The sequence below is a fragment of the Dama dama genome, chromosome 3 (assembly GCF_033118175.1).
Source record: "Dama dama isolate Ldn47 chromosome 3, ASM3311817v1, whole genome shotgun sequence".
Classification (NCBI taxonomy): domain Eukaryota; kingdom Metazoa; phylum Chordata; class Mammalia; order Artiodactyla; family Cervidae; genus Dama; species Dama dama.
The window spans coordinates 46,166,108-46,192,842 of NC_083683.1; the positions used below are offsets into that span (position 1 = coordinate 46,166,108).

Genomic DNA, 26,735 nt, shown 5'->3' on the forward strand with positions numbered 1-26,735 from the left:
TTGGTTGGGGCAGGATTTCAAACCTGGGCTGGCGGCACGGTGCTGGTCCGCCGTTGGGTGAGACGCGGAGGGAAGTAGAAGGCCGCCCGGGTGGGGCCAGGCGGACCCGACAAGGTGGGTGTTGGGGTCCTTCTGGCGCTGGGTTTGTTGGGGGAGGGAGGAGTCCCCGGTGGTGAGCTGTGGCCCCCCACGGGGTCGGGGTAGGGGGAGGCCGGCACCTACAGCTCCGCCGCGGTCATCCTCCGGCCGGGGGCGCGGGCGGCCTGAGCCGGCGGTTATTTAGGGAGTTGGGGGTTTCTTTTCGTGGCGCCATGTTTTGTGGAAAGCCGGGGGCGTCATTTTGAGATGGTGACTTCAGCAGGGCAGAAGCTACCCCAAAGAAATGGTTCTCACTTAAAGACAGAAAGTAGGTGAGGTAGCAAGACTTTTTCGAGGGTTCTTTTCGGAGGAACAAAACTTTTTCAAAGGGAAAAGCCCTGGTGTTGTAGAGGCCGAGGCGGCTTGGAGTGGAGCCCCTCTTTCTAGTGGGCTGTGAGAGTCTCGGGAAATGATGACATTTGCCTTTCTCATTAAAATCTCAGCCTTAGAAACAGCAGGGCCTTACTTTACCCTTTCACATACATCCCTGTTCATCTCTCAGCAGCGAGTCTATAGGAGGGAGTGTATAGGATTGTGGGGTGGGTGCGAAGATAAGCTTTTTTTTTTTTTTTTTAAAGAAACGTCATCGTACTCTTTAATGTGGTGGGAGAGCTTTCGAGTTATTGAAAGTGTTTAGAGAAGTCGCCTTTCCTATAGGTTAATCATTCAACAAGTATTCAGTGCAAAATTAAGTACAAGACAGTCTCGCTTGGCTTTAAAGGAGCTTGCAACTTTTTTGTGCTAATAGAACTTAGAAAGATAACTGTGGTGAAGAAGATGTGGTGAATCTAGTAGGCCTTTACACTGTTGAGAATACTGTACGTTAGTCCGGCCCTTTTAGAAAATATTTTGGCACCATTTATCAAGAGTCATAAGAGATTTTTTTACCGTCTGACTTGGTACTCCAAGCCTTGGAAATGCATTTTTAAGGAGCATGGCCACTTGAAGAAAAACACTGTCCACAGTGATGTTCATCTTATTCGTTCATTGAATATTTTGTCATCATTTGCCAAATGTCAGGCATTGTTCTAGGCACCAGGAGCTCATCAGTGAACAAAAATCTCTGCCTTCTTGGAAGTTAAACTATTGGGGAGACAGACAATAAACCAGATAAGTAAGTTAATATGTAAATATGTTAGATGTAGATAAATGCTTTTGAGCGAAGTAAAGCAGGAGTTTGGGGGGAAGGATGCAATTTGAAAGTGTGGTTAACAATGGGACAGTGTTTTTTTAAATTGAAGTATAGTTGATTGACAGTGTCATATTAGTTTCTGGTTTACAGCAAAGTGATTCATGTTCTTTTTAATATTTTTCTCCATTATGTACTTTCTCCATTATGGATTATTACAGTTCCTGCTATTCAGTAGGACCTTGTTGTTTGTCTATTTTATGTATAGTAGTTTGTTAATCCCAAACTCCTAATTTATCCCGCCCCCCTTTCGTTTTTGGTTGCCATAAGTTGGTTTTCCGTTTCTGTTTCATAAGTTCATAAATAAGTGCAAAATAAATTTTGCACTGAATACCATTTATTAGAATCTAAAATGTAGAATTTTAGATTCTACATATAAGCAATGTCCTATGGTATTTGTCTTCTTCTGATTTACTTCACTTAGTATGCTAATCTCTAGGTCCATCCATGATGCTGCAAATGGCATTATTTCATTCAGGGCCGAGTAGTATTCTGTGTGTGTATATATATGTGTGTGTGTGTATAATATATATATTACATATAATACATATAATATACACACATATATAGTATAATACACACACACACACACACACACACACACACACCCCTTCTTTATCCATTCATCTGTTAATGGACATTTAGGTTGTTTCCGTGTCTTAGCTATTGTAAATAGTGCTGCTGTGAACATTGGGGTGCATATATTTTTCAAGCCATAGTTTTTTTCTGGATACATGTCCAGGAGTGGGATTACCAAATCACATGGCAAGTCTGTTTTTAGTTTTTCAGGACCTTCCGTACTGTTTTTTCCATAATGGCTGCTCCAATTTATAATCCTGCCAACAGCATAGGAAAGTTCCCTTTTCTCCATACCCTCTCTAGCATTTGTTATTTGCAGACTTTTTAATGATGGCCATTCTGACTTGTATGAGGTGGTACCTGATATGCATTTCTCTAATAATTAGTGATGTTGAACATCTTTTCATGTGCTTATGGGCCATCCGTATGAGGCAATGACATTTGAATCAATACCTGAAGAAAGGGAGGGAGTGACCGACCATGTGAAAGAGTCTAAGTAGAGGTAATAGAAAAACAGAGTTACCTAAATGTTCAAGGAAGAGAACAGTTAAATGAATGTTCAACTTCTTGCAACTTAATGGAAACATGATAGAAAAAAGTAAGACAATATATAAATCTATGATTGCAGTTCTATGAAATATGAATGCATAATGGGCAAAGATTACTTAGGGAGGTGCATATAGTTCAGGGTGGTGAGGTTTTAGTTTCACCATTAAAAAAATGTTACTTTTTTTCTGAACAGAGAAAATTAACAGTATGAAGCAGTGTTTATATCTGCCAGATGAGTGTTTTAGATAATAAAGAGGTTGTTTTGTACTAAAATGATTACGGAATGCTTTCCATAAGTTGGTAAGACTTATATTAGACCTTGAAGAATGGAACTCTTTGGAATGGAAAGAATTCACAGAAGAAAAAAATAAAAGGAGAACTTAGTATAATGAGCTGGTAATGATTTTCTGAAAAATAGTAATTTGTCTCATTCTGCTTTTTTTTTGGCCATGCTGCATGGGCTTGTGGGATCTTAGTTCCCCCACCAGGATAGCTGGGCCCTCTGCAGTGAACGTGCAGCGCCTTAACTGCTGGACTGCTAGGGAATTCCCTCTTATTCTGTATTTTAATCTTCATTCATGTTGGACTGAAGATGTTCTGTTTACTCTTTCTGCAGTTGACTTGCTCATGAGAACATTTGGTTTCAAGATATTCCTTCTGCCTGCCAGTTGAATAGAGGCTTTGATATGGTGAAGCAGAAGCTGGACATTTGGGAAAAAGAATTGTTCTGAAATGCTTTTATATGAAAGCATTTTGTAGTATTGAGACAGTCTTAGGGGATGTTTTTCCTTGGCAGCAGAGAACTGGTATTGTTAATTTCTTGGGAATCTCCAGATTTAGTAATGTTTGTGAGAATGTTTTTCATCAAAACTCTTTCCTGAAAAACTCATTGCTTTGTCTTACAATATTTAACACCCTTGATGCATCTAAAACCTGATGTATAGGTCTCTTAATAATGTTGTTTGTAGGGGGAGGAAGAAGAGGATAGAGACTTTTCCCAGGATACTCTGCAGTAAGATCTGTAATAGTCTGTTATTCTGAAGGATGATGTCTGTTCTCTTGGCTGGGTGATTGAAATTAAATTGGGGACTCAAAGCAATCACATCAAGCTGAGACTCTTTCCTGGTGATGCCAAATTGCTCCCTTAGGGATACTCACAGATTGGGAATCTGTAACATAGTGACTTCTCCACCTCTGGGGCTTCTCATCAATAACAGCTGAGATTCTCTAGCACCTTTTTGTTTAAAGTGCTCCACAAACTGATTTCCTTGCTACACACAAGGATCATTTCAGCTTTCCCAGAAGACAGCGCCTCTGTAGTGAAAAAGCAGCAGCTGTTTTACAGCTGCGCAGCAATGCGCTACAATGTGACTTTGTTTGTTTCCTTTCACGTTAGTGTGTCTCCTGGCTGTGAGCTGAGTAATAAAGGGGCAGAAATAAACAGGTATTCATCAGGGTGAAAATGTGACCCAGCAGGACAATTAAGACCATTTTCAGTTGATATTGAATAGAATGAGTAAATTTTAGCTTTTCAAGATATCAGGGTTAGTACTGATACAGAGAGATATTTTTGTCATCTATAAATAATTCCTGAGAGTCACTTCTATAGAACATTAATAAAAATACATAGTTCCCCAGCATATAAAGTGAAAAGGATTATATTTTCTGGTGCTGTTTTGGATTGCCCAGAGTAATTCTGTGTTAGAGGAAAAGCTAACTCAGATGCTATAAGGCTCATGTAGAAGAGCTTGTTTAAGAGCCTAGACCATGTCAAATTTTACTGTCTGCTCCCTTTTTGATCTGAAGTCCAGCTGTGGTTTGCTAATCACTGTTCTAGGATGTAAATAACAACAATCAGACAAAAACAAAACCAAAATATTTATACCCACTCTAATACCCTATAGTCTTACTGTGAGGTTTGCTTTATACAGTATAAAACTTTTATCTCCATTAATTTGTAGTATTCTGTGAGACAAATAGGGCAAGTGTTTTTGTTCCCATTTATAGCTGTGTTTCAGAATTTTTGTGTGTGTGTGTGTGTGTGTTTCAGAATTTTAAGTGACTTATCCACGGTTATACAGCAGGTAAATAAAAGAACTAAAAGTTTATCCTAGGGCTTCTGTCACCTTTATTTAACTGTTCTCTTTGTTTTCATGTATACTAAACATGCTCAGGTAGAATGGAAATGCTTTTGACAATCAAATCATGGTGGGGGACGTGTCTGTATTCATTCATGAGTTTGTTCTCTGACTTCAATTTATCAAGTGTGTGTTTTTGTTTTTTTTTTTTAATGCTGAGTCTTTGCAACATAGTAGTGCCAAATGTAAGGTTTCTCCTTTCAAATTTAGAGTCTAGCTGGGACATAGGATAGAAACATGGTGAAGTTAAAATAGAGTACAAGGTGAATATGCCACGTGAGCAAGGCAGTTGAGGAAAGATTGGGACCAGAGAGGTCAGTTGAAGTGAATGTTAATGACCTGCAAGTATTGAGGGGCTGGCTGTAACATGCATGAGAGAAGAATCCACAAAGCTTGGTGACTGTATTTGTAGGAAAGGGAGTAACTTAAGGTGACTCTGGGGTTTGAAACTGAGGAGAATGATAAAAATAAGAAAATCAAAGTTTGGTGTCAGGAGGAGGAGGAGGACTAGGGTAGGTCAGTGGGTAGAGTGGTTGATAATATATGTGAGGGAAGGATGTTTTCAAAATCAAGCTCAGCATCCAGGTCATCCCGAATTGAGAGCTATAGGATTGGGGCGGGGGTCGGGGGGAGAGCTGAGGGCCAGAGAAAGAAATAGGGGGTTGTCTGTAGCGATGTAATGACTCAGATGGGGTAGTTTGACAGCTGTCTCCTAGGTGCTAGGCATCGTGTTAGGAGAACAATGTAGATTGAGGTAGTTGTGTGAGATCACAGTTACTATGGTGAGATGTCCCCAAGTAGGTACTCTGTGTCTTTAGTCTTTTCAGGAATCAAGTTGTGTTTTCAAGAAAGTACCTCCACACGGTGCTCACTCTAGGGAGTGGTGTCCACAAAGAAAATAGGAAACAAGAATAGAGGAACTTGAGAAAATAAAGAATTTCTCTTAAAGGGGACAGAGAATCAGATTGTTGTCACTTAAGTTGTAAAAATCCTCTGAATTTTTTTTTAAATAACCAGTTTTCAGTACTCTAGTTGCACTGTCAGATTCTCCTTTTCTGCTTGTGTGCTCAGTCGTGTCTGACTCTTTGCGACCCCATGGACTGTAGCCCACCAGGCTTCTCTGTCCATGGGATTTCCCAGGCTAGAATACTGGTGTGGATTGCTATTTCCTCCTCCAGGGGAATCTTCCCAACCCAGGGATTGAACCTTTTCTGCATTCCTAGTGAAGTAGAAGTTTTTCTGTGTACTGAGCTCACTGTTGTACAATCTCAGATTATACAGATGAGGGAAGAGATGATAGACACAAATAGTATCCCATATTAAAACTGACCACCGACTTTCATTTTTACTGGGAGCCAAAGGAATTCATCATTTGAATAGGCTACTGAATGCCCTGTCCCTGTTTTCTGTCCTGTAGGACAGAGATGTATTTGCCTTTTTTGGTCATATTGTTAGAACCCATGGGCATCTCTGTGACTTTCACATCTTTTCCTACCAGTTTTAATACTAGTCTTTTAGTTTTGTTTTCAGTTTAGAGAAAGAGCTTTGTAATAAATTTGTCGGTCTGGTTGCCTAGCAGCTTGCTGTGATTATTATGTAGCTTGGAACAGATACATTGCCATTTGAAAATCTTGGTTTCCGGTCCTGATTCAGGTATATATTGCATCCAAGCTTTGAATTGAAAGCTTTTTTGCTATTAGAGCAATCATCATACAAGTACAAATGAGTAATTCTGTAGCATTTAATAGAAAATATCTTAATGTTTATATATTCCTTTTTTCTTTGGTTTTCCCTCCCCTTTCTTGCTCTCATAGCTTATAGTACAGTGTTACAAACACTATAAAGTCACTGATCCTTCATAAAAGAGTTCTTAAAATTTTATTTAGATGCATGAAAGAGGACCTGGACTAGAACGTTCAAGGGATGATTAGGAGAACATAAGAAGAATCCTTTAATGGTGTTTCGGAGGACGTTCAGTTTTCAAATGAAATTTGATTTTTTAATTTCATTTCCTTGATAATTTTCATAACATCACACTGATGTCTTTCTTTCTCAACTGTTAAATGAAGATCTTATTTCCTCAAAGTGTTCCCAGTTGCAGTCTACTTGGAATAGAAATGCCTGTAAGGACACCATTTTTAATGTAATATCAGCAAGTCTTTGGGGGGGGGAAATATGAAGCTTGAAATTCACTATTACAGAACACAGTAGCAAATGATTTTTCCTTTGCCCTTCTGGCTGTGAAGGTGGTGTATTGTCTCCTTGATGCCAGAATGTGGTACAACATAATCCTTTGCCTATACTTAGTATAAATTTATTAGACATAGTCCCTGCACGCAGTCCAGCAGAGAGCCCTGCATTTCAGAAATAATTCTTGTGCTGCTGAGCTGGCGATTTCCCCACTTAATCACTCGTGTGACGTCATCTGTGCCAATGGTAGGAAATGTGCTGACCATGTCCTGCGTTTTAAAAGGCAGTTGCAACATGGGTACTAGCTAAAAATGAAATTAAAAATAAACCTTTTAAGTTATATTGAAAGTCTTAAAGTACAACAGGATTAAAGTGGCAAAAATGTTATATTAATCATTAGGCTCAACTAAGTAGTTGATCACCTAGTAGTCAACTGACATACTTGTCCCTAATTGCTTTCTTCTCAGCTTCAAAGTGATTGCAGAGTGGAGGAAAAGAAGTAGGCAGGAAGGGGGTGTTACATTCAGGGGACTGAAATGCTTTTGTGATTTTCAAATGAGTCTTAAAACATTCTAACTTTGTTTTTATAAAAAGGATTACACAAAACATCAGTTGTTAACTTGAGATTCTCATAGTGGTAGCTTACACATGGATGAGTCCAGATGTTAGTCACTGATCACTGTGCTGGATTGCTACTGAATCTTTTGTCTCGGGGAGATGGCAGGACCCCTAATGTATATTTGATTTCTTGGCAGAAAGATGGATACTATGATGCTGAATATGCGGAATCTGTTTGAGCAGCTTGTACGCCGCGTGGAGATTCTCAGTGAAGGAAATGAACTCCGTAAGTCATTCTGAGCTGGCCTGTGAGAAGAGAAAAAACAAGATTTCAGATACGGGCTTTCTATATAGCCGAAGTGTGTTCCAACCCTAAAATTGTTTTTCATTTTGAGTTACCGAAAAAAAACAGGGGTCACTTATTTGTGGTCAAAGCTTCATGGACACGGATTCTAAATGTTCACTTTTTTTTTTCTGTAGTTATTTTTAAATGGGTTTTACCCAGATCTTTTTATTATTAAGGTTCTCTTTTCACTAAATAGTTGGCATTAGTTTCCAATTTCATTTTTGTATTACAAACTGGGCAAAATCTACTGAATTTCCAAGAATGTTGTTTTTTTTCATTAGAGGAGTAGTCGTGTACATTTTTTATCTGGGGTTTTCCCTGTGTTCTATAAAACATTTTCAATTGGAAAGGAGAAAAATGACATAATTTCTTTTTGAAGGAAGGACAATCCATCTGCTTTCACCTACTTTGTATATTTGATGCTTAGTAATAAAGGTTTGAGTTTGGGTGGAGAGCTAGGGAGGCAAAGGAGGTGGTGATAGAATAGTCTTCTGGGAAGTAGATTAGTGACAAAGAAAGGTGGAGCTGATAGCTCTGACTTAAGTGATCTAAGGGAGTTATTCTTTACCAGCTTTTCTTTGTGTTACCATCCTTTCCTATTTCAGATTTTCATGAATACCTAATTCAGTGGGTGTTGCTGCTAAGTCAGTCTCATAAAAGTAATGCAAGAACTAAGTCTTAAAAATCTTCATAGTACTTACTGTAGTGTGTTGCTTGTGCCATTCAATACTTTCTTTAATTTGATTCATGCTTTTAATAGCTTTCATTTACTTACAGCCCTTTCAAAACAATATTCTATTTTCTCTAATAACTGTTGCATGACCCTGTCATCTGGTACCAACTCAGTAACCATGATGGCATACTAATTAGGCTTTTCTTTGAGGTCACATTATCTCAGAAGACAGATTGTTTTGGAGTGGGGAAGAGATCTTAAAATTCAGGTTCACTCGGCATATATTCAGTGAGAACCTATCACAGCTTCTAGCACATGTAGAGGGAAAGGGATGATGAAATGACTTCATGGAAAAAACTAGGGTTTGACTTGAGCCTTCAATTGGATATAGGGTAGGATTCCAACAGACAGAGATAGAGATAAAAGAGGTCATTGAGTGTTAAGGGAGAGGAGTGGAGGCAAGAGGGTGTGGGATGTGAGGTGAATAAGAGTAAGTGGGGAATGACTTTAATCAGAGCCATGCTCTTGGAAGGTTACCCTGCCAGAGGTGGCGGCTACATTAGAGGTGGAGGCTGGGAGGCTGATTAGGTGGTTGCCCTAGCTCAGGAAAGAGGCAGTGGGGAGCCCTAACTGGAGTGATGATTGTGAACATGGAAATGGGTGGAAGAGACTGTGATAATATCGCTAGGAGGAGGCAGCTGATGGCATGTGAGGGCAGAGGGAGGAATTTGAGGTTTGGAATCTCAGTAACTAGTGCTGGCTTTTAACTGTTAATTCTGTCTGTGAGTTAGGAATTTTGCCACAAGGATTTGGAGATAAATGAGATACTAGGTTGTGAAAATACCTGTGGAAAAAATATGCCATAAAAATACAAGATATTTATTCTTATAGGAACTTTTATTTTATAAGTAACTTTCTATCTTTCCTTAATTTCTGTTACAAAGTAGAGGTACATTTTATACCCTCTTCGAATCCCTAACTTGGAATGTTGGCTTTTGAGGAACTTAAATGACTTAATGTCTTCTAGACTCTACAATCTCCTTTTCTGCAACCTCTCTAGTCTGTCATCTTCTTAGAGCCTAGGAATTCTTCCCATGCCTAAGTGTCCCCTGACTCCTTACTCTTGCTTTTCATCATTGTAACTTCATTCCTTTCTCTTTTTTTATATAGTCATGTATCTTAGTCATGTATGCAAATGCTCTGGTTTTGGTCTAATATAAATGAGTATTTAATCATTTGTATTAAAATAGGAATGCCTTCCTTTAAATGAACTGATACTTTATTTGGTTTCAGTTCTGTTGTCCAATTCAGTTAGATCTGTAACATATGCCATTTAACAATGAATGGTAATTAAACCCCAAATAAGACTGTTCAAGGAGTATCCTAAAGAGCAAGCTAACCAGCAAATTAGGTCAAGTGAAAATCTTTTCATTCTTAAATTGTTTTTCAATTCAGGAAATAGTTGAGTGTGTAGGCAACACTGTATTTAGAAACATTGACCACAGTGTAGATCTAGAAAGTTTTTAGACTATGTAAAGTGTGTTTCCTGTTCTTTATTTTTGAAAAAGGGAAGTATTACATACATTGAAAAATACGCAAACAATAAGTTCTTCGCTTAGTGAATCGTGAGAGTAAAGTGTGACTAAGAACCAGCTCTTGTTTTTAAATTTTTTCTTTGTGAATCTATAATTTTGAAATACTTAAAGTTGCAAAAGGATATATTGTTTTCTTTTTCAGTTAAGGAGGAAAAAAACCCCTTAGTAATGTGTTCTAAACTGTTAACTGAACCGGTATATCATTTACAACTATTTGAATTGTGATAATATATTTTACTTTTTGAGATCCTTGATATGTATTATCTGAGATAACTAGGTCATAATATCCTATTTTGCTAGAATCTGTTCTTTACTAAAAACCTGTTTCTTTGTGTGTCAGAATCAGTTTCTCTAGATTGAATTGTTATCCTAATTTGTAAGTTTGAAATTTGGTCAAATACTTAAAATTGCTTTAAAAAAGCACTATATTATGTCTATGCTCTTATGTTAAATTCAAATAGGAAAGGCTCCCTTATTACCAGAGAATTTGCTAGCTTTGTGTGAATTTGGCCTAGTTTCCACCGTAAACTGGGTTAATTTGACCAGTAGCAGATGTACACCCTGGAAAGTTCCTCCACGATGCTGGTGGAGTGATGGCTTAGAGATACATTGAGGTTAACTAGAATAGTAAGGCATTGTAGAATTGTCTTTGCAGTAGTCTTTGCAGGTGATAAGAATGGATGCCACCAGGGTTGTCATGCTTTGAGGTGCTGCCTTGGAAGTGATGCTTCCTTTGCAGACATTTGAAAAGAGTCCACATTCCTCTTATCAGTGACTCATCCAAAGCTAGTATGATCTCTTCCTGTGTCTTTGCAACTGGAATGTTTACATACCCTTCAGGGCTGTGTTAAACAGCAAAAGCAAATTGGCTCTTTACTTTCAAATCAATATTTGTATAATTATACAGCTGAATGCGATTGCAGGCCTAGACATCTGTAATATTAATCTACATCTACTGGAGCATATTACAGCAGTTACATTTGAATTTGCTGTTTAACGCCTCTTTGGTGCAGCAACGTGTGACTCTAAAGGAGGCTGTTTTTATTTTATGGCCTAACTGTCCTGGTGCATGACAGCTGCCCCGAAGGTTTCCTCCTTTGATTGCCTTCTGTTCAGGGGCTTTCACTGTTAGTGTTACATCTGGAGCCAGGTGACTAATGAGTTACTTATTCCATAGCAGATGCCACTGGCTAAGCCAAAAGTAAGTGGCCTGTTGGAATAGGAGTTGCTCCCCACAAAACTTTTGACCAGAGTGATGAACATATATCCAGGATCTGCTCCTGGTTATTTTCAGCTGGATTTGCCCATAATTCAACTGGTCCCTAATTATGCACTTGGAGTAAATCTAACTGATGAACTCATTTATTACAGCATTTATACTGTTTGGTGCTTGAATTATTAAAGTTTCCCCCTTTTCTTAGAATTTATCCAGTTGGCAAAGGACTTTGAAGATTTTCGTAAAAAGTGGCAGAGAACAGACCACGAGCTGGGCAAATACAAGGATCTTTTGATGAAAGCAGAGACTGAGCGTAGTGCTCTGGATGTTAAGCTGAAACATGCACGCAATCAGGTGGATGTAGAGATCAAACGGAGACAGCGAGCTGAGGCTGACTGTGAAAAGCTGGTGTGTATTGTTTTTATGCTAGCACTGTGACAGTGGGGATGCCCAGTTTCTTCTTCATTAAAGAGTTAGAAGCAGTTTGTCCATGATTGGAGCTGAAATTGCAACCAGAAATACTATTCTTCATAGGTTGAAATTTAAATTTTTAACATTTTTTCTCCTTTAGATCTTAAACATTTACTTAATATACAGATTTCAAATGAGAATTTAAAGAGTTAGGGGGAAAGGCAGGGAAATCCTTGCATATTTGATCTATTTCTTATTGTTGATTATAAGTGCTACCTAGAACATCCTCATGTAAGATAGTAATAGCTAGTACTTTGTCATTGATATAGGCAGGACAATTCTTAAGTCTTCATTATGGCTCTTAATTTAGGATAAAGGGTTATCTGTGTTCAATCAATATGAACACTGGGACATAGAGCACTGTCATTTTGATGTACCAGAGTGGGTCATGGTACAAAGGAAGCCCTTACTAGGAGGGACTAATCCATCTCAGTGTACTGTTAGACGCCTCAGTAAGCTCAAATCATCTGGTTCCAGTGCATCACAGCTTTGTATCCATTTTAATGCGTTTCGCTCCACTATTTAGAAAGGTGGGTGGCTGCTTTGATCTGTAGAAGCCAATAATTGTCCTGATAAGATGACACTAAAGTGTTTTTGCTCTGTGAAATCTATTTTGGGACTCTGATTTTGCAGTCTTCTCTTCTCTTGAATTAGCGGTTTGATCCAAAAGTCTTATAGCAGAAACCTCACTATTCTAGACAGAGTTCATTTTACCAGTCAGAAATCAGAGACGCAATCTGGGCTTGATGTGAATTAATATGCTATTGGTGTAGCAGCCTTCCTGAAGGCTCATTTGCATAATGCTGTATTTTAATGTCTTCTGGTCTGCCTGTCCCATAAATTTAAGGTGAAGCTTTCTCCCCTGGTTAGTTAGGATGTTTTACTCTGCTTTGGTCTGTAGGAAAGACAGATTCAGCTCATTCGAGAGATGCTCATGTGTGACACATCTGGCAGCATTCAACTAAGTGAGGAGCAAAAATCAGCTCTGGCTTTTCTCAACAGAGGCCAACCATCCAGCGGCAATGCTGGGAACAAAAGGTGGGGGAACTGCATCTGTTATCCAATCACAAGGAACACGGCTCTCAGAAGTTCTTATTATCTAAACTCTTAAATATACTGCTTTTGGAATGTGTGCTAAATAAAACAGAAAAAGACTTTGAATGAAGGGTGTGTGGGAAATAAAGGTGCGGGGGCTTCCCGTTTTATTTTTTTATCTCAGGTTTTTTCATTAAGGGTAAAATTTGACGTTGGTGCACAATTGCACCAACATCAATAATCCTGCACATTGCTAAGAAACCTAAAGGTGGAAGTGGCAGTTCAGCAATACTTCAGTGTTTACTCTCTAGAGAGCTCTCTAAGTTCTGGTTTAGAAAGACCCTCTGTGAGCCAAGACCAGACAATAATTTTGGTTCTACTGCATTGTTATTTAAAATAGTCTCAACCAAGCTTTGAATTAACACCCCCAATACAATATATAGGGAAAGGTCAGCACTCTTTGAGCTCTTTATTTTGTTGTCTGGTTGTTTTATGGGGAATCTTTATAACTAAGAAAATGTACAGGCTTAATCTCTTAAAAAGCTAATGCTGGGTAATTCTCTCTTGTAGAAAACAACCATAGTTGGGATCAAACTGAACTTCACTCTTCTGCCTTGTGACTTTTTAGCAGCCTGTAGTATAGACTCAGCAGGAAATAGCACCTATACCCCTGAGTGTAGCTTTCAACTGCTGTTATGAGACCTTTGCTGAAATAGCAACTGTGCTGCATGTGTGCTTGTGTGTGTGCACACACACCAACACACATACACGTAGTCCCCCTTGAAAACCGTAAAAAGCAGCCCACCACAGCTAGGGTTTGAGCTTGTAGTTACCTCCACAGGGAAGATGTTGCTGTGAAATTGCTGATATTACCTGACCAGTGTGACTTCTTCTGGTGTTGGTGGATTTTATTTTCCACAGTCTTGTTTCTAACTACTATTTCACTCGTCTAGACTGTCAACCATTGATGAATCTGGTTCCATTTTATCGGATATCAGCTTTGACAAGACCGATGAATCCCTGGTAATGAACACTTGATTTCTGAGAATTATCTATTTTTCTTAACCCTGATCCCTCAGGAATCTCTCTTCTGTCCTCTCTTCTGAAATTCCCTTATTACTATTTTATTAGTTGATATGTTATAGATACCAACTAGCTTTTAAAAATATAAATACACACAAGCCTGTAAGAGATTGGCTTATATATTTAGACTTTGGAAGTGAGAATACAGAATTTAGGATTTGGCATGAGGTTAAATTTATTTAACGAATCTGTGAGCTGCCTGTACTAATTGATTATTACATCTTGACTTTTTAAAACCCCAGCTAGGAAAAAAAAAAATTATCAAGACTCTATTCAGGCAGGCTTTATTTGCTGCTCTTGGCGAGAGTAGACGTGTGCCTTATTTCTAAATTAAATTGGTTCTTAGGATAACTTAGTCATACTTCACAATTAGAAGGAAACCAGTGCCTTGGAACTTCAGCCCAAAGGCTGATGAAAGTTTCCAGGTACTAGGTAATGCGTCGATGAGCAGTGGTTCACCTGTCTGAGCTCTTTGTTACCCTGCTGTTGTGGGGCAGCACCCTTCTTGTAATGTATGGTGGTGTTTCTGCATAAAAGGTCATACCCTGATATTCAGTCTTTGTTCCAGAGACTGGCAGCTTATTGGTTTGTGTAGCTTTCCTATTTGACTGGTGGAAAGCTAGCAAACAAAACAATAAATCAGGGGGTTATTGGTAGTTGGTCATTTGATGATAGCAAAACAAATGACAACTACCTGTTACATAGGCTAGGAGTTTTCTGTCCAAATTCAGAGTTTGACTAGGGCAGTAATTGCTCTTTTGTAGATATTAATATTAGGTATTACCTTTTTGGAATAAGGAATGACACAGTTTGGGATTTGTAATAAAACTAGGATATATTTCTAGCTGATTTTAGAGCTAAACCTATGGTGTAATATCTGTTGTAACTGAAGCTGAATCAAACAACCAGTAGCTAAATTACTTGACCATAAATTGGAAAGGTTAAATTTATTTAGCTAAGCTATAATATATACAACTGTTTAGGGGTTTTGTGTTTTCAGGGATTATCAGGGTCAGGAGGTCATAGGTAGCTACTAAAGATGAATGCAGATGGTTAAAGTGAGTGAAGTGAAACTCGACCACAGTGAAAGACAAATGAATGACTCTTTAGGGCCCAAGGAGGAGGTATGATTGAGAGATGTGAACCCTAAACTATAACTTTTAAAGTGGCTGCATTGTACAGAACATCGAATTAGATGGTAGCAGTCCCTTATGAGCAAGGATCACATCTAAACCATTAGTACAGTGCCCACCATTCTCTGAGTTCTAAAACTAATTACAAAAATAATCAGAAACAAAGGACCAGGTGCTGAAGATAATCACGACGGAAGTTGATTCTTTAACCTTTTCTTGCCTCTGTGGTATTGATTCCTGATTCTATTATAATAGCTTCAATTTTGGAAAGAAGGCATGTTCACTTACCACAGCACTATGGCTATAACATTTGAGAATTGTGAGTTAGATATTCTGACTCAGGAGGTTTTTAAAATTGTCTGTAAATGTATTTGCATAGGGTTTAGGGGAGGCCTAACCAAAGAAGGAAATTAATACAGTATAATTGTCCACAGGATTGGGATTCTTCTTTGGTAAAGACTTTTAAACTGAAGAAGAGAGAAAAGAGGGTATGTATGGTTTTGTTTACTTTCGGGTTTGTGTATGTGTGTCTGTTTTTACTTAGTAGCAATAAAAGAGTTTCCTCTGGAAATGTTGCCATTGTGCTACATTCCTGACATGTTGCTCTATCTGGTGTTAAACACATACTACAAGTGAATCTATGTTGGGGGCGGGGGCAGTATTGATGTTCCCTGAGGTAGTAAACTCAGGACGGAATCCTGTCCTGCCTGTTTCACTATTCTGAGCTGATTTCAGTTCATTCATGGAGAGGAAAAGGATCTATTTAAGTTTGTTTTGAGATGTCATATGAATTTTTATGCAGAATTTTTGTGCTCTAATTAAAGTTTCAGATGAAATGTGTGTATAATGGGATATACAGAGATCTATCTGTACTTGTTTAGGGTCCTTAATATGTTTCTAGGACTTCATGTCCTTAGATAGGATTACACTCTACTTTTTCTGGTGCTGCCATCTAAATTTTTCCAAAGTTTGCTTGTTCTTCTAGGGCACTGAGGGCCTTTTTGTGGAAATAGGCTGTGAGAGAGTGCACATTTTTTGTTATTTCCTGCAGCCCTGGTACCTAGGACTTGCATCCAAGTTGTCTAATGGAATAATTTTATTTTTTGTGCTTCACATCTCCTATCTGGCACTAAAGTTCTTGGTTTTTGCCCCATTTCTAGCGCTCGAATAGCCGACAGTTCGTTGATGGTCCCCCTGGACCTGTAAAGAAAACGCGTTCCATTGGCTCCACTGCAGACCAGGTAAGAATAACTACGCTGAGAGAATTGTGGTCTTGAACGTAGCAAAGTGTAGTGGCCCCAAGCATAAAAAATCCCAAGTCAACATTGCAGTGTTATTTTGAAAGAGATGTTTGGTGAAAGTTTTTTTCTGTACTAGGATCCTTATTATCCATGTGAATAGAATAGTAAACAACTTCAGCTTCATGTTTGTTCTCAGTTACTTGTATGTATACCTCTGTGACCTGTATTTTTATTTTAAAATATTAGATTCCAACTTTAAGAGTATTTAGGGCTGGGGGCTTAAGTCCTTGCTAAGACTTAGGAATTTTTTAACTACTCCAAACCACCTATAGTTGAAGGGAAATTAGATTTATCCTTCCCTCATTACTGCCTTTGTTTCAGGGAAATGAATCCATAGTAGCAAAAACTACAGTGACTGTTCCCAATGATGGCGGGCCCATTGAGGCTGTGTCCACTATCGAAACTGTGCCATATTGGACCCGGAGCCGAAGGAAAACAGGTCCGCTGGGTTTGTGGCTGAATTGCCTGTGTAAAAACAGCTGGTAAAATCCAGGGAGAACTGGTTTCTTAGAACCCTCATGAGGCAGGGGCTGGATGTTTTGGGTAGTTTACTGTTGCTTACTGAGAGACAGAGCTCTGTTTTTGTCATGCCCTGCTGTGGCTTGCTAGCCTGACCTACACCACTGGTGTGTAACTTGTCTCTCTGGAAACTGTTTTGCATAGTTCACTTCTGGGTGGTGTTATAGATTCCTGATTATCTACTAGTTATATTGTATATTTGGCTGTGTCGGATCTTTGTTGCGGCACTCAGGATCTTTGTTGTGGCATGTAGGTTTCTTTGGTTGTGGCTCACAGGCTGTTTAGTTCCCCTGCAGCTTGTGGGATGTTTCCCAACATGGAAGACATGTTTCCTATCCATGTCCCCCAGCACTGGAAGGCAGATTCTTAATCACTGGACCGCCAGGAAAGTCCCTACCAGTTATATCAGAATTGAAGTTAAAATTCAGAAGGGAGAATTACCTGGCGGTCCAGTGGTTAGGACTTTACACCGTCACTGCCAAGGACCCTGGGATCAGTCTCTGGTTGAGGAACTAAGATCTCACAAGCCGCAAAGTGTGGCAAAAAAAATTCAGAAGGAACAAAATAGCTAAGACACAAAGCTTGGAGTTGTCTGTTTTCTAGGTACTTTACAGCCTTGGAACAGTGACTCCACATTGAGCAGCAGGCAGCCGGAGCCAAAAACTGAAACAGACGGCTCCAGCACTCCACAAAGCAATGGGGGGATGCGCCTGCACGACTTCGTCTCTAAGACGGTAAAACTGGGGTTGCTGCTGCTCTGGGACACATCTAATTTTTCAGTGGTGGGCGTAATATTTGCTAATCACAAATTTAAATATTTAGTGTTGTAAAGTTAAATGTCAAATTTCCTTCCTCCTTCTTATCCTACTCTCCAGGGTTATAGAGGGTGTGTATCTTTCCATTCTGTGAGTGATATTAAAAGAAAGCAACTTTTCAGAAGCAGTTTTTGCTTTATCGTGATGTGTATTTACAGTTCATGCTTGAATATGGCACATCTTAACTTTGTCCCATTTGATTTCTGGTAAAATTCCAAGCAAGCTGACAGGGGCACAGAGGCATTAACTGACTTGTTTGAGCCACAGGACAGTAAGTAGCAAAGTTTAACACAGAGGTTTTCTGACTCCTTGCCAACAAATTCTTTCCACTAGTGTATGGTGATCCCTTCCAACTGGATGCCCTTATGCAAATTACTTAGCCTCTTCTTGCTTGTTTCCTTATCTAAAAAAAAAAAACCTATAGGATTATTGGGAGAACTACACAAGTAAAAAAATGTGTGTAAAGGGATGAGAAAGCTGTTGGGCACATGCTGAGTGCTTAATAAGTGTTGATTGATGATAAATGTTCTAATTCATACCATTCCCTTTTTCATCCTCAGGTTATTAAACCCGAATCTTGTGTACCATGTGGAAAGCGAATAAAATTTGGCAAGCTCTCTCTGAAGTGTCGAGACTGTCGTGTGGTCTCTCATACAGAATGTCGGGACCGCTGTCCGCTTCCCTGTATTCCTACCCTGATAGGGACACCTGTCAAGATTGGAGAAGTATGTATGACCTATGGGAGTTCTCACTGTGTTATGACTTTGTTAGCTTTTAAAAGCTTCTGTGCTCAGTCGCTTCAGTCTGTCCAACCCCTTGTGACCTCATGGACCGTGGTCTTCCAGGCTCCTTTGTCCGTGGGGATTCTCCAGGGAAGAATACTGGAGTGGGTTGCCATGCCCTCCTCCAGGTGATCTTCCCAACCTAGTGATAGACCCTGCGTCTCCTGCATCGTAGGTGGATTCTTTATCTCTGAGCCACCAGAGAAGCCCTTTAAAAGCTTATGGTCATTTTTTTCAAAAATTAATGATGCCATGTACATTTCCTCCCTCAAATAGTGAATATAAATTATAAAATGTTAACTTGAAGAATCCTGTTTGGGTTTGTCTGTCTGATTAGTAGCCTTTCTAAACCAAATTCTTCTTCCTTTTCTTCCCCTCCCTTCCCCTTTCTCTTTCCCTTCCTTTCCTTATTTTCCTCCTTTTTCCTTCTCCTTTCCCTCCTTTCACTTCCTTTTCTTCTCTTCCTTCCCGTCCCCATCCCATCTAATTTTGTAAAATTTCAAACATATACAAAAGTAGAGAGATGAGTATAATTAACTCTGATTCTTATCATTCAACTTTCATGATCTCTGACTCATGTCCAGTTTTGATTTGTTAATACCCCCATCTCCTCCTGCTGACACTGTTCAGTGAATTACTTTGAAGCAAATCCCAGCCATGATATAATTTCATCTTTGAATATTCTTTCTCTTATGTTAGAGATATTCCATACTAGGCTATTAAGATTAGATTCATTTCTAAAATTTGATACAATTCATTAAGAAATTATTATTAGAAGCAACATTAGCAAGAATCAAAACAAAATGATTGAGCTGCTACTCAGCCTCCAGCAAATCAAATATTACTTTTCTGTAATCTTTTTTTTTTTTCTTTTAATGCATGATTCCCATTTAATCTTTATGTTTTTTTCTGGTTGTGCTGGGTTTTCTTGCTACTTGAGGGCTTCCTCTAGTTGGCAGTGAGTGGGCCTACTCTTTGTTGTGGAACACGGGCGGCTTTTGTTGTGAAGCACAGACTTAAGGGCCATAAGTCTCAGTAGTTGTGGTGCATGGGCTTAGTTGCTCTGCGGCATGTGGAATTTTCTCAGACCAGGGATTGAACCCATGTCCCCTGCATTGGAGGTGGATTCTTATCCACCATACTACTAGGAAAGTCCTTCTTTAATCTTAAGAGTTTTTATCCATGCATGTAATTTTTTTACAGATTTTCTGTAATATAGAGCCACGGAGTTCTCTCCTACAGATTGGTGTGTGTCATAGTCAACTGAGTTGTATTATATAATTTTTCTTACTAAGAATAATTACAGGATAGAACAGATATTTTAGAGTAATAAATTAGTTTATATTACACTCCATACCTGTAATCTCATTATTGCTTTCTTTCTGATGCCCTTGACTGTAAGAGGAGCAGGGGTGGAGTTGTAGCTAGTGATCTTATTACTTGTTCATGCGAGAGTGTGGTATATGTGACCATAAATCAGTCCTGGTGTAGAGGTAGGAAAAATAATTGAGTGGCTCTAGTCTTATTTATGCTTTGGGAAGAGGAATTTTAAAGTAGGCATGATGTCCTAGCCTCAGTATTAGTCTGGGGATGGCTCTTCCCGTTGGTCTTCATCTACTAGTCTAAGTGGTATAAATAATAACTTTAAACTCACCTTTTTCAGGGAATGCTGGCAGATTATGTGTCCCAGACTTCTCCAATGATCCCGTCAATTGTTGTCCACTGTGTCAATGAGATTGAGCAAAGAGGGCTGACCGAGGTAAGAGTCTACCCTTGGAGAGGGTGAGTTTGTTATTTGCCTCAGTAATTAAGAGGTTTTTAACTGAAAGTGTCATCTTGATAACAGACAGGCCTGTATCGGATCTCAGGCTGTGACCGGACAGTAAAAGAGCTGAAAGAGAAGTTCCTCAGAGTGAAAACTGTACCCCTCCTCAGCAAAGTGGATGACATCCATGCTATCTGTAGCCTCCTGAAAGACTTCCTTCGAAACCTCAAAGAACCCCTTCTGACCTTTCGGCTAAACAAGACCTTTATGGATGCAGCAGGTGGGCCAGATCTTAATACTTAAATGTGAGTCCCATGGGGGCAGGAGTTTCTGACTCTTCTGTTTCCTGTTTTGTCCCTTGCCTGGTACAGTGCCTGAAGCACAGTAGATGCCTCAGATACTTTGATGGATGAATAACTATTCCATGTTCCCTGTGCTCTTCCTGTCTGAACTGTATAGGATCCCTAACAGGTTTTTTTTGTTGTACTTTCTGTTGTTTTTTTCGTCAAGTTTTAGGTTGTCCTTTTAAACTTGGAGCCTTCCTTGATTTCTTTACCTCACGTCCTACGTTTAATCCATTGGCACGTCTCATCAGCAGAAGCCTTGTAAATATATCTTAAATTTGTGTCAATTCCTACTGCTGTCTTGACCTCTCTTACCCTGGAATGCTGTAAGACCCTACTGGTTTTCCTATTTCTACTCTTGCCCTCTACAGTATAACCTTCACACAGTAGCTAGAGGGGTCCTTTCAGAATTTAAATTGGATGATATCCCTCCTTTCTTCAGTATCTCCCATAAGCCTCTCATAAGTCTCAGAATAAAATCCACAGTCCTTAACAGGCCCCAAAGACCCCACATGATTTGGCCCTGGTTATGTCTCCAATATTATTTCCATCAACACGCCTGCCTTCTTTCTTTTCCAGTTACACTGAAATTCTTGCAATTCCTAGACCATAACTGAGCTTATTCCCAACTCGATTAGAGGCCATCATACTTGTTGTCTCAACCTGGAGTGATAGTTGCAGGATTTGCTCCTTTGTTTCTTTCAGGTTTCTTGTTGGATAGCTTGTCCATAGAAACACCTGACCAGCTGGTCAGAAAGAACATCTCCCATTACTTTCTAGTTTCTTGCCTGCCTTATTATTATATGTATCACTGCCTGATAGGTATTTGCTTTCTGAGTGACTCCTCCAGGAGCATGGGGCAAAGGCTTTTGTTTGGTTCTGCTTGATGCTGCGCACTTAGAACAGTGCCTGGCACCTGGTAGGCTCTTAACATGTTTTGTGAACGAGTACCTTCTTAATAGTTGTAAACTGCAGTTATACGTCTGCCTGCCTGGAAACATGAGTTTCCAGCTGCTCTCCCTAACTGCAAGAGCTGTTTTTTTTTAAAGTTCTGATTTCTAATATTGAGCTGTTGGCCAGTATCCTACTTGTTAATGAAACTAGAGACTGATGCAGTCATGAACCTAATCAGAAGTTTCAGAAGCTTACTGTATAGATGAGACTTTGTGGTCGATAGCTTGAAAACCTCTTGTCAAGGGAAAGAATTCTAGGCCTCTTGGTACTTTCTTTTCATTTACAGAAATCACAGATGAGGACAACAGCATAGCAGCCATGTACCAGGCTGTTGGTGAGCTGCCCCAGGCCAACAGAGACACATTAGCTTTCCTCATGATTCACTTGCAGAGGTGAGTAGAGCAGAGATTTGTCTCTGTGAGTCTGGAGAGTTTGCTACATGGAAGAGAATGGGGGTTGGATGTTAGGGAAGAACGTGAAGGGTGAATTATTTTCTGTAGATCTTATATTTTGGTCTATTTTTAAGCAGAAGGACAAGTCTTCTAATCTAATGCTCTTTTACATAGAGTGGCTCAGAGCCCAAACACTAAAATGGATGTTGCCAATCTGGCTAAAGTTTTTGGCCCTACAATAGTTGCCCATGCTGTACCCAATCCAGATCCAGTGACAATGTTACAGGACACCAAGCGTCAGCCCAAGGTAAGCGGGCATGTTACATTGCATGAACTCATACAACAAAACAGGACAGATTGATGAGAGGTAAGGCCTGAGCATTGATAGTTTGCTAACATGTTGGGTGGCTTTTAGGTGGTAGAGCGCCTGCTTTCACTACCCCTGGAATACTGGAGTCAGTTCATGATGGTAGAACAAGAAAACATTGACCCCATGCATGTCATTGAAAACTCAAATGCCTTCTCAACACCACAGACCCCAGATGTTAAAGGTAAGGCCTAAGTCGTGCTTCTTAAAGGGCCTGACTCCCTCTCTGGTTTTTGGCTGGGTGCCCTCTCCTTCCCTTTGCTAGAGCCATTTGAAATACATATTCTTTAGTAAAATTAAAATATTTTTGAGAATTCTAACATTAAAGAAAAAGCTATACAGTTCTACCATCCTAACTTTTTTTCACTTTTCCATGTTCTTTCTTTACCCATATGGATATTTTAAATAAATATAGATATAATAATTTAGATATAATTAGTTCTTATTTCATTTAGCATTTTGTGAGAACTTTCTCTGTTACTGTATGATCTTATTTATCATTTTTATGGTTGTAAACTAATTTACTTAAATATGCTATATTTGGTACTGATTTTATTTTTCAGTTTTTCGTAATTACATATACTGATGCCATCAACATATGTATATGCCTTTTTATTTTTCCTAATGGTAAATTCCTTGGAGTGGGAATTACTGAATTGAAATAAAGGTTTTAAACATTTTCTGTTTCTTGGAATGTTTACCAACTTGATTTCTTAAAGGCTTTTGCCAATTTGTATTGCCACCAAAAGTATATGAGACTGGTTTCATTCCAACTTCACTGGCATTGGAGACCTGTTCTTTTATTATTACAAGTTGCTTTTTAAGGAAGTATATTGTTTTTTCTAGTACAGGAATAATCAAATAGATGCTAGATTTGTGAAGTTTGGAGTTTGAGAATGGCTTAAATCAGAAAATGAATGTTAGCTACTCATTGAGCATCGCTTGCATAGTTCAAAAAAATACACTGGTTTGCTATAAAATGATGACAAAAATGACCCCCGGGATTTTGCTAGGTCTCCGGACTTAGCTCTTAAGTGTCTCACAGGATCTGTAGCTTAATACTAGTTGCCTTACGAGAATGCTTTCTTCCCCGCCCTGCCTCCTTTAAAAATATGTCTTAACCTTTGATTGAAGTGAGTTTACTGGGGCCTGTGACAACTCCTGAGCATCAGCTCCTCAAGACTCCTTCATCCAGCTCCTTGTCGCAGAGAGTCCGCTCCACCCTCACCAAGAACACTCCCAGGTATGTAGAATTGGTTGGCTCAGGAAATAGGAAATGGTCACTTCCTTGGACATCTTCCCCATCATGCTGAAGCTTATTGAAAGAAAAATTGAATTAGATCTTAGCTAGCAGCTCAACATTAAAAGCTGTAAGGATACCCTTTTTGAAAGGGTCTGAAGGTCTTTAGTACTTCCCTCCCTCATCTCAGGTGATAGAGAGCGGCCTACAGAGTAGTCGTGGAGGGTTTCCTACTTTAGGTGATTGTCAAGTAATGTTATAGTTGTTTATTTATCATTTTTTATAGAGTACTTTTCCAGTTCATTTTCTTTTTCTTTAGATTTGGGAGCAAAAGCAAGTCTGCCACCAACCTAGGACGACAAGGCAACTTTTTTGCTTCTCCAATGCTCAAGTGAAGTCGTGTCTCCTGTTACTTGACAGCATTTATTGACTGTGAGGAAGAGCGCACCTGTACTCTACTCTGCAGCCTCATTACTACTTTTAGCATTCTCCAGGCTTTTAATCAAGTTTAATTGTGCATGGGGGTTTTATGAAAACTATATATATCTCCTTCTCCTTCTCCTCAAGTAATGTAATATCAACACCTTGTGCTGTCTTTGGGAGCTCTTAGATGGGAGATCTTTACAGGGGTATGAAATTCATTGTGATTCTTTTGCAGGCTGGGAGGTACATCCCTTTGGCTTAAAGCCAAACTCCCTCATGTAATGACATTTCTCTGGTGTAATTTCCATGAGACTAGTGGTAGAAGCCCCTGCCTCTTTGATAAGAATGACTTGTCTTGGGGTGGGAAATGGGGGAGCAGCGTAAAGAAAGTTTGGGCAGAGAATTTAGGATGGCTCCTTCGAGAACTTGGAAATTCCCCTTCCCCTGTTAGGAGGTGAGCTGTAACAATGGAGCCTTCATAGAACTGGGATATGGGGAGTACTGAACTAGTAATGGGAGTGTGCTTGGCTTTAATTTGGTTTGATTAGGTTTAATAGTGTTAAGTGGCACAACCTTGTAAAAGTTATACTACAATTTATATTTATTTCTAATGGGCCTCCCATGGGACATTGGGTTTGGTTGGGGTCAAAGCCAGTTTATTCTTAAGTTGAATTCATTCTGATGCTTAACATCCCCCCACCCCCTTGTCCATTGGAGCTCTCCTTCTAAAGGTCAGTGTACCGTCTGTTTAACACCAACTAACAAGAGTAGGCTGTAAGGGAAGATTGTCAATATTTTGAGTGGCAAGAAAAGCCACAGTCATTTTGTCTTTGCACTTTGGATGCTGAAATCTTCCTATGGAGCATAGCCACATCTAGATAAATAGGAGCTTTTTCTTCTATTAAAATTATTTACAAAGCCTATCAAAATGCTTCCTTCTATAGAATGTTTCTGACCCATAGTGGCCTGTAAAACATATATTTGGAATAATATTTGGGAAAAAGTAAATAGTTTTTTCAAAATGAATGTGAGATTGATTTTCTTGTCTGGAAGATAACCTTCAATGCCTTTTTAAAGAAAATATATTTCCCCGAAAGTGTCCTAAGTCTATCATTCATTTCTCCCCTCCCACCTCACCACCTCCCAGCTTCACCACCACCAGGAGTTTGTTTCTGTTTCAGTCTCTTTCATTGTCCAAACTGAAGTCCTGGGTTTGTCCTGACTCTTAACCCCTTATTTGAAGAAACTACTTTAAACAAAAACCAAACTTTCTAAACAAGTCTTTAAGGACCAGAATGGTGCAGGGAAAAGAAAGAAAAACCCAAATGACTGTCTGGCTGACTGCCTGGAACACCCATCACTGCTGGAAGTGCCTCTGGAGTGAGCTGGGATGATTAACGGAGGGCACCTGCCCTTGGAACTCTGAAGCTGGTGAACAGAATGTATCTGAAATTGAACGTAAACAGTTGCAGGCTTAATATGTAACCGTGGAGAGAGGAGGCAACCTACTGGCTTTTTTCCCAGGAGGTGGTAGCTGTCGCAGCAGGGCCCATCTGCCTCAGCAAATTGACAGAGGATGGGTCCCCTCTCCCCTTTCCCCCTTTACACACACACACACACACACACGTGTGCCTTTTAGGATTTTTTTTTTTAAACTTTATCCTAGATGCTGTCTCCTTTCTTATTTCTCTGCAAGCTTAGTGTTGGCTTGTCTCCATATTTGCTGTTCTGTAGTATCTCCCCAGGTGCATTTTAAGTCACTAATGTGGAGGAAGCAAATGGATTGTATAATGTGAGTGAAGGCAAAAGAAGACCCTATGCAGGAACTGATGGCCCATTAACGAAAAAGGAAATGGTCCTGTGTGTCAAATGTTGGCAGCCAGTTGCTTGGTTTCTGGGCTAGGCCAAGAGACCTTAGCCATGAAAATAATTCTGATATTAGCAGAGGGAAATATGCACCAACCTTCAACTTCTTTAACAGTGCTTCATGTGGAACAGCTTGACTTTTGAGGGCTTTCTTAATTAAATTGTACTCCCTTGATGTGAGATCTATGGCAGGGGCTTGGGAATAGGTGTCACCCCTACCTCCTGCTCCTAACCCTTTCTGACGTTGCCTCTTACTCTGTCTTTATGCAGTTTGGCTTTATTAGCCCACTTGCTAATAGCCAGAATATTTACATCTTTAAATCCATTCATCTCCATCCATCTGTGTAAGGCTCCTGAGTTTGATGTTTATTTAACTGGGCAAGCATTACATGTTCGATTTAGGAGCAACAGTTGGTGTTTATTACTGGATATTTAATGATTTTTTTCCTTCCTTAAGAAGGTGAGTTCTTTGCTTGCAGAAATAGAGGGCAAGAAGGCATCTTGAGTTTCCATCAGAAGACTGTAGGGTGCCCAGTTGAGTTAACTGTGGGAAAACAGTCATTTTTGGCTATGAACTGACCCTGTGGCATTGAAAGGGATCTTGAGTTCCTAAATTCGTGCTTCAGTTACCGAGTGGCACAGAGTAACGAGGAGCGCTGTGGAGTGCTGAGAGCAGAGATCCCAGGCTTGCTGTTTTTGTTTGGTTATAGTAGGGCCTCTCTGCCCACCTCAGCCTTCGGATAGGTAGACAGGCATACCTGTACATGTATATGTGCATATACATCCAGTATGTGGTTTCCTATTGGGAAGTGTTTGGGCGACCCAAGGCTGTGCCTGGAATACTGAGCAGTCTGCTTGATCATGTGTCACCTTTTCTTAGATTCTCGGCAAGAGTGGGGAAAGAGCTGCTGTGGTGTCCAGACCTGAGAAGCAAGGGTGGCAGGTGCAGAGTTCAAGTTGGCGCAGCTCACACAGTAGGTTCTTGATCCGTGTGCTTTAATGATAATCTCGGTCGTGACTCAAGCTTCAGCCACTGGTGCGAAAAGCTTTTAAGCCTGCAGAGTCAGGGCATGT

General features: G+C 39.6%; 1 protein-coding gene across 3 annotated transcripts; it reads left to right on the plus strand.

Moving 5' to 3' along the window:
• Positions 1-24,821, plus strand: RACGAP1 (Rac GTPase activating protein 1). Of its 3 annotated transcripts, none has more exons than XM_061128189.1 (17): positions 1-114; positions 7,539-7,627; positions 11,377-11,579; positions 12,544-12,680; positions 13,631-13,700; positions 15,328-15,381; positions 16,054-16,134; positions 16,516-16,633; positions 17,317-17,447; positions 18,089-18,253; positions 19,974-20,069; positions 20,157-20,355; positions 21,660-21,765; positions 21,940-22,072; positions 22,181-22,316; positions 23,267-23,375; positions 23,692-24,821. In XM_061128189.1, exons 2-17 carry the CDS (start codon positions 7,543-7,545, stop codon positions 23,765-23,767), a joined length of 1,899 nt encoding a protein of 632 aa, XP_060984172.1. In that variant the 5' UTR covers positions 1-114; positions 7,539-7,542; the 3' UTR covers positions 23,768-24,821. The 3 variants fall into 3 exon arrangements, with proteins under 3 accessions (XP_060984172.1, XP_060984183.1, XP_060984193.1); XM_061128200.1 differs by having other exon boundaries at positions 21-114; positions 7,543-7,627; XM_061128210.1 differs by lacking the exon at positions 1-114 and adding an exon at positions 812-1,252.
• Positions 24,822-26,735: the final 1,914 nt, after the last annotated feature.